Source organism: Brachyhypopomus gauderio, chromosome 13, assembly GCF_052324685.1.
Source record: "Brachyhypopomus gauderio isolate BG-103 chromosome 13, BGAUD_0.2, whole genome shotgun sequence".
NCBI lineage: Eukaryota > Metazoa > Chordata > Actinopteri > Gymnotiformes > Hypopomidae > Brachyhypopomus > Brachyhypopomus gauderio.
Genome location: NC_135223.1, coordinates 587,973 through 596,733, shown reverse-complemented (window position 1 = coordinate 596,733; position 8,761 = coordinate 587,973). Strand labels below are relative to the sequence as shown.

Sequence of the window (8,761 nt, the reverse complement as noted above, 5' to 3'; positions counted from 1 at the left end):
GTCTTGATGAAACACTCAGGGTGTGGTGCCCTGCCTGTCACCACGCTAGCGGATCAAGGTGGATGATGTACACCCTTCACCCCACTGCATGTTTTCACTTGCCACACACGTAGAAATCTGACGAATCAGACACGATATTTTACAATTTACAACTGCACATGTAACCAATGTAAAACTATTATCAGTGTTTCTACTAGACATCTTAAAAGGGAAAATTTAAAGTTTTTAAATGTAAAAATTTTAGGCTTATACAACTAATATTGAGAAATGCAGGGTCTGTTCCCGTTCCTGCCCTGCAACTTCGCTCTCTCTCTCTCTCTCTCTCTCCCTCTCTCTCTCTCTCTTTCTCCACCCCTGCCGTAACACTTCGCACACGCCCAGTGATTTAATAAAAAAAAGGTTGGGAAGACGTGGTTTCACTCAAGAGACACTTTATGGGCGTTGTACGGACTTGCAAGCAGACACAAGAAACAGCAGAAAAGACCACGTTATATTTTGTATCTTCCAGAACTAACGGTAAGTGATTAGACAAATATTCGTTTCCCAATGTGTGTAAAAGTTGTTCACTCCTGCTAAAACTCGCCTGCGCACACGGGGGGTTTCCCAAAGATCCCTCGTGGTTGGTAAAATCCCTGTAGAATAATACAGAACCAGACGTTCACCCTAACCCCTAGCCCTAACTCTCATTCTGGGTCATTTTTTTACTTTGCCCGTACTTAGCCCGATGTCTATGTGTATCAGATTCTCGATGTCAGTAATATAATCCTTACACTTCAAGTAGAAATCAGAAACCTGCTGTTTACTAATTTATTCTGTTTTTAATGCGCTGGTGTGCGTCTTTCAGTTCGTTTGGGGTCGCACCATCGGACATGCAGCGATTATGGGGCACTCTGACTTTTAGTGAAGTGAAAAGCAACTGTCCAGTTGGCAAAGGGCGTTCAATGCTCGCGTGTCCGGTTTTCAACGTGAGGGAGCTGAGACGACGGAAAGACCTCCAGAGAGTCACATTTTCCGTTTATTATGAATAAAAACAAACTGATAGTTTTGTCAAAGTTGCGAGACACACAGGAATGTTTAAAGACAACCTCAGACATTGCGTCCGGGAGATGACATTTTCAATACATGCAAGTGCAAAGAATAAGATTCACACATTCGTCTCGCGCTCTCTGTACCTATGCTGTGTGTGCGCGCGTGCGTGCGTGCAAAGGGTGTGTAGATGCAATGGAATGAATGTGGAAAAAACAGCTCGACTACAGCACATCACGTACATAGCTGAAAGTAATAGTACCGCCCCCTAAAATATGTCACCCCCCAAAAAATATATATCTAACAGGAATATAAAAAAGCCTGCTTGATCTGTGTATGTAGTAGCTTTCTACATTCCAGCGAGTGTGTTCATGAAGGAAAGGGCCACTCCTTATTTGTGGGCACTCCAGCAGACAAGCGAAGACAGCCAGGCCCGCAGGCATCTGTACGGGCTGGACCCACAGCCAGACTAGATCTGGGTTAGCCTGTCCGGAAGAACCGGCACTGTTGGTCCAGCAGAGAAAGAACAACGTTCGCTTAATGTAATTCGCCTACCAAAACCAAAACATTTCTGTTGAAAAACACATTTTTAGGGAGAATAATAAAAAATGTAAAAGTATTAATGTCTACAAACGATTAGCAAGGGGTCTCCAGTTTAATTCTCTGTCTCTCTCTGTGATTTTTTTGTAACAACACTGGAAATTAGATGTTGACCGATAGGTGTACTCAGTAAAAAGCCTCTTAATCGCCTCCAGGCACGTTGACCAATAACAACGGCTTGCTGGGCTGTGCAACGCGGCGGCGTAAAACCTGACGAACGGACTCTTCTAGTTGTTAGGACACCTAGCGGACAGTGAAGGAAATGCAGGTTGTTGCGACACGGGCATGCTATGCACATCACTGCCACTAGGGGTCCTGCGAACGCTCTCCAGAACTACCACTCCGCTGCTGGACGTGTTGAGCATCGAAGCCGAAATGAGCATCGAAGCCGAAGTGCTCTTCCACACCTCTCCTAGCGTAACTGTAATTTTTATATATTAAGTATATACAAATACACACACCTAATATTTATTGCCGTACTGCATATGTATATATATTATACTTTTGAGACAACTAAACCATAAGGTGAACAATATTAGATTATACAATTATACAGGGTTTGGGTTCACTGAAGCATTACAGTGGTTTGCTACCACTGAGGGGTTCAGGGTTTCAGCGAGCAGGTGAATTCTAGATCACCTCGTTACATGATGAAGTGGTGCACCCCCCCCCCCCCCCCCCCCCCCGTTAATTACCAATGTCAGTGATCGATCATGATGACAGACCCATCACTGTGGTCCGATTCCGTATCCTAATTATGTACATCTCATTTGGAGGTGTCACTTTCAGGATACACGAGCACAATGGAACAGAAGATGATGGTACATAGATATGCATCAGTGAAACACACCCGCTCTCTACTACACACACTCTTTATATTATATATATACTGTATATATATATAGGCCTATATATATTACACACACACTATATATCATCAGCTTATCGGCCTTGCAAACACTTAGAAGGCACTTGCTGGTTTGTCTGCAAATATGTCTCATCTCTCTTATTTAAATATTACATATGTACTTTTTTTTGCAATATTTATATTTGTGGACTTATAACCCTTAGTATGAAGAGTAGGTTTAAATGATGATGTTTTTTTTAAACTAAACTTTCTTTTACTTTTAAAACTAAATTCTTTCTTTCAAGAAACTTATCAAGCAAAATGTACAAAAATATTTGAGCATCTTTTGAATTTGGGAAAAAGTATAACAACCTCAATGGTTTATACACACCTCTATATATTAATACTATTATTAATATACTATAATATACTAGCTCTTCCACACCTCTCTGAGCTCTTCCACACCTCTCGTAGCTCTTCCACACCTCTCCAAACTCTTCCACACCTCTCGTAGCTCTTCCACACCTCTCTGAGCTCTTCCGCACCTCTCCAAACTCTTCCACACCTCTCTGAGCTCTTCCACACCTCTCCAAACTCTTCCACACCTCTCTGAGCTCTTCCACACCTCTCCAAACTCTTCCACACCTCTCGTAGCTCTTCCACACCTCTCTGAGCTCTTCCGCACCTCTCCAAACTCTTCCACACCTCTCTGAGCTCTTCCACACCTCTCCAAACTCTTCCACACCTCTCTGAGCTCTTCCACACCTCTCCAAACTCTTCCACACCTCTCCAAACTCTTCCACACCTCTTGTAGCTCTTCCACACCTCTCCAAACTCTTCCACACCTCTCTGTGCTCTTCCACACCTCTCCAAACTCTTCCACACCTCTCCAAACTCTTCCACACCTCTCTGAGCTCTTCCACACCTCTCTGTGCTCTTCCACACCTCTCTGAGCTCTTCCACACCTCTCCAAACTCTTCCACACCTCTCGTAGCTCTTCCACACCTCTCCAAACTCTTCCACACCTCTCCAAACTCTTCCACACCTCTTGTAGCTCTTCCGCACCTCTCCAAACTCTTCCACACCTCTCCAAACTCTTCCACACCTCTCCAAACTCTTCCACACCTCTCCAAACTCTTCCACACCTCTCTGAGCTCTTCCACACCTCTCCAAACTCTTCCACACCTCTCTGTGCTCTTCCACACCTCTCCAAACTCTTCCACACCTCTCTGTGCTCTTCCACACCTCTCCAAACTCTTCCACACCTCTCGTAGCTCTTCCACACCTCTCCAAACTCTTCCACACCTCTCCAAACTCTTCCACACCTCTCGTAGCTCTTCCACACCTCTCCAAACTCTTCCACACCTCTCTGTGCTCTTCCACACCTCTCCAAACTCTTCCACACCTCTCCAAACTCTTCCACACCTCTCGTAGCTCTTCCACACCTCTCCTAGCGTAACTGTAGTTTTTACTACATCCATGTGTAAATATATGTAATGTGTGTGAATGACGTGCAGCTAACCCAGGTATGGTGTGCTCCAGAATGTTAGCGGGGCTGGTGATTAGGGTCACCAGCATGTACCCAGTTTAATCTTCTCTGTTGTTGTTGTTTGTATGCTGTTATTTTACCTCTCCCTATCAATCTCCACCTTTCTAATTAGGTTAATAGAAGTCAGTGTGTAGCCAGTGCATGAGGTGGAGGTGTAGTGTGCTAATGTTAACAGGGTGGTGTGTTTATTCAGGTGTGACGACTCTCTGATGGAAGATTTGGGGGTTGCCTATAAGATTACTGTGTGTCCTGCATCACACACGCATGTCATGCTGCTAGGGGACAGTGTGCGTGCATGAGTGCGCGCATGTGTGTGAGTGCATGAGGTGTCACTATGACGACGCTATGACAATGCTATGATGACGCTATGACGACACTATCACTATAACAAGGCTATGCTGCTTGCATCAAAACGTTACACTGCAGTAATGAAACTTCCTGCTACTTTAAATCACAATGTTCCTGAAGTACCTAGCACAGATACCTCTTTGGTCCTTCTCACGTCCCACACGTGTTCTGGAGACATCAGCTAATTTCATTCTATGCATTAGCCAGGTAAATAACACTGGATGGATCTAAATTAGATTATGACTTATTTGGTAGTCTCAAATATTTGATGGGACCTGCAATATGAAATACGGTGTGTGTGTGTGTGTGTGTGTGTGTGTGTGTGTGTGTGTGTGTGTGTGTGTGTGTGCGTGCATGTGTGTGAGAGAGTGTGCGTGTGTGGGTGCGTGTGTGTGTGTGTGTGTGTGTGTGTGTGTGTGTGTGTGTGTGTGAGAGTGTGTTTGTGAGAGCCTTTCGGACCATTGCTCCTGGTTCTCCATGCACATGCTGGTCTGTGTGTGCACGTGCACACGTGTGCACCTGTGTGTGTACATGCACGTTTTATCAGAAGATGGAGAGTAACAGGCAGGCAAGCAGCAGGCAACCCCTCAGGTAACGTGAGCTGCTGGCTGGCTGGTGGCCCAGGAGGATCGAGTGTCCGTCAGGGATCACGGGTTTTATTGTCTGCCCGTATGGACCTTTCTGGGTCCGTGGGTCTCTCCACTCCTCCCATGTTCTATTCTAACCTCACCACACACTTCCAGAGCCACGCTCATGCTCCAGTACTGAACCTGATGATACAGTACTGAACCTGATGCTCCAGTACTGAACCTGTGCTCCGTCCTGCCATGCCTGACCATGACTTTCTTTTTCCACTGAGCACATGATGAGTATTAAAAAATATATATGTGTGTGCCTTACATGGGAACTTCTGTATTTTGCCTCTTCTTCTCTGGAGCTCTGTCTTCTTCCTTTCCACTCTCCTCCTCTCCCTCTCTCCTCCTCTCATTTGGTAGACGCCCTTATCCAGAGCGTCTTACATTTTTATCTCATTTTTATGCAGGTGAGCAATTGAGGGTTAAGGGCCTTGCTCAGGAGCACCTCAGTCATGGCCTCAGGTCTGGGAATCGAACCCACGACCCTCTGGTCACAAGACCAGTTCCCTATCACCAGGCCATAACTGCCCTCTCCACTCCTCCACCCTCTTCCTCTCCACTCCTCCACCCTCCTCTTCGCCACCCCTTCTTCAGGGCTCATTCAACTCAACGTCCTTCACTTCTCTGTGCTGGTTTGCAGATGGAGTCAGCCATTAAGACCGTGGTTGGGCAGTTTGTGACCTCAGGCCGGGGGAAGGAGAACCTCACTGCCAAGAACTTCCAGAAGCTGGTCCAGAGTCAGCTGAAGAACATCATGGATGTAAGAGCAGTTCATATGTGCATGTGTGTGCTTGCAAGCATGAGTGCGTGTGTGCGTGCGTGCGAGGGCATTCAGGCCACGGGTTGTGCAGAGCTGCAGAGATGGTGGAGTTTATGTGCCCACCACCCCACCCACCACCCCATCCTCTACCCCACCCACACCTCACCCACCACCCCAACCTCTACCTCACCCACCATCCCATCCTCTACCCCACCCACACCTCACCCACCACCCCAACCTCTACCCCACCCACCACCCCATCCTCTACCCCACCCACACCTCACCCACCACCCCGTCCTCTACCCCACCCACCACCCCATCCTCTACCCCACCCACACCTCACCCACCACCCCAACCTCTACCCCACCCACCACCCCATCCTCTACCCCACCCACACCTCACCCACCACCCCAACTTCTACCTCACCCACCATCCTGTCCTCTACCTCACCCACCACCCCAACCTCTACCCCACCCACCATCCCATCCTCTACCCCACCCACACCCCACCCACCACCCCGTCCTCTACCTCACCCACCACCCCGTCCTCTACCCCACCCACCATCCCGTCCTCAACCCCACCCACCACCCATCCTCTACCCCACCCACCCACCACCCCATCCTCTACCCCACCCACACCTCACCCACCACCCCGTCCTCTACCTCACCCACCACCCCAACCTCTACCCCACCCACCATCCCGTCCTCTACCCCACCCACACCCCACCCACCACCCCGTCCTCTACCTCACCCACCACCCCGTCCTCTACCCCACCCACCATCCCGTACTCTACCCCACCCACCACCCATCCTCTACCCCACCCACCCACCACCCCATCCTCTACCCCACCCACACCTCACCCACCACCCCGTCCTCTACCTCACCCACCATCCCGTCCTCTACCCCACCCACCACCCCGTCCACCACCTCTGCCTCACTCTCTTCCAGGACACAGACAGCTCATCAGCGGTGAAAGACATGATGAAAGGTTTGGACGAGAACCAGGACGGGAAAGTCAGCTTCCAGGAATACATGACGCTGGTGGGCTACCTGGCCAACTCCATGAGCGAGAGGAAATGTGGTGTCCAGAACAGCACAGACAACTGAGACCTGCCACTACACTCTCCAATATCACTCTAAAACCGCCAACCTCCCACCTGCCTGGAAACAACCGCTCTGGTGCCAAAGCACCTTGTCTAGCTATCTTAGTCGATGCTAACTCTGATCAGAAAGTAGTTAGAAACACACTGTACTCCGAAGATTAAACGTTATCCAGTGTCATTTTGCAAGAATTATTGGGGAGTAAAATTAGCCTCCGTGCCAAAGTGACAAAGTGTAAGCCATGATTTCATGATGCAGATGGAGTGAGCACTGATTTTACATGGATTGGTTTTTCTTGTTAGCGTTGTTGTGTCTTTTTGCTCCTTGAATGTGTTACGTGGAAATAAAAAGTTCAGATGTATTGTTGCATTTTGGGTCAATGAGCTTCAAGCTACAACCACAGTTCCTGTCCGATGAAGTGCTTTCAGAACTTATAAATTCAAAAGTGTTTTGTCAGATCTGAGCTAGAACCTGTCAGATCGCCCCCAGATGACCAGAATACAGAATAATTAATCTCAAATAATCTCAGTTAATCTAAATTAGTACAAGGCTCAGCCCTGCACAGAGCTTTAGGGCATTTAGCAAACGCTCTTATTTAGAGCGACTTATAAACTAATAGAATCTCCTACATGAGCAAATGTTGTCCAATTATAAATGAAGATCCAGGATATATTATGAGTTTCATGAGATTAGAGAATTTTAAGCAAATGTCCTACCTAGTTTGTGCAGACTACACTCTCAATCCTGAATTGTGTTAGACTGACACACTGACCCAGGGAAACTCTAATGCCATCACTGGAGGTGTTAACCACAATATTCCAGTTACACAGCACAATAACTGGTTTTGTTTTTTAGCATTCCTGAAGAGTTGGGCAAACAAATCACATTTCAGCTGTTGGCAGTTAATGTCCATATTTTTACTGTGTCCATACACACACAGTGTGTCATTTGTATATTAATTTATGTAATACGGGTGATGTACAGAAGGCCTACATGAAATCGTGTGTGCTGAATTTCCTCCTGTGTTCCAGTAAGCAATCCATCTTCACTTAGTGCAATATATGAACATCTTCACTTAGTGCAATATATGAACATCTTCACTTAGTGCAATATATGAACATCTTCACTTAGTGCAATATATGAACATCTTCACTTAGTGCAATATAATACTGCAGGTCACACAGAACATGACAAACTACACGGGGTTAACTCCACACGTAAACGCCACCACAGCTATCGCACACAAGTCTGAGAGCACACAGATGTGTCAGGTTGTGTTGTGTTCATCTGTGGCCCCTTATGTGTGTGTGTGTGTGTGTGTGCATGCACATCTGAGCCTTCAGTAGGAATCATCTCCAAAGCTGGCAGGGGTGTTTGGAAGCCATTCAATAAATGATGGGTTGTCACCTGTGCAACTGGATCAGTGTGACATCAGCATTTTTTAAACCTTGGTGTCAACACCAAACCGCAGCCCACTTGAGCCCGTAGAGATATTGCTGCACATGTCAGTAGGTATCTGAGCCCGTAGAGATATTGCTGCACATGTCAGTAGGTATCTGAGCCCTTGAAGATATTGCTGCACATGTCAGTAGGTATCTGGAAGGCAGTGGGTTATTAGTAAGTGCCAGGTTTGCACCATATGACCTTTGATAGTATCGGAATATGAGACAGCTTACACTTCGCCCTAAACACAACACTATGTACTAAACACAACACTGTGCCCTAAACACAACACTGTGTACTAAACACAACACTATGTACTAAACACAACACTGTGCCCTAAACACAACACTGTGTACTAAACACAACACTTCACCCTAAACACAACACTGTGCCCTAAACACAACACTCTATCCTAAACACACTGCGCCCTAAACGCAACACTGCACTCTAAA

At 46.9% G+C, this 8,761-nt stretch overlaps 1 protein-coding gene across 1 annotated transcript; it reads left to right on the top strand.

The window, feature by feature from the left end:
• Window positions 1–356: 356 nt before the first annotated feature.
• On the top strand, window positions 357–7,227 carry LOC143473230 (protein S100-A13). The gene is made up of 3 exons (XM_076970128.1): window positions 357–516; window positions 5,646–5,765; window positions 6,714–7,227. Exons 2-3 carry the CDS (start codon window positions 5,646–5,648, stop codon window positions 6,870–6,872), a joined length of 279 nt encoding a protein of 92 aa, XP_076826243.1. The 5' UTR covers window positions 357–516; the 3' UTR covers window positions 6,873–7,227.
• The last annotated feature ends 1,534 nt before the right edge of the window (window positions 7,228–8,761 follow it).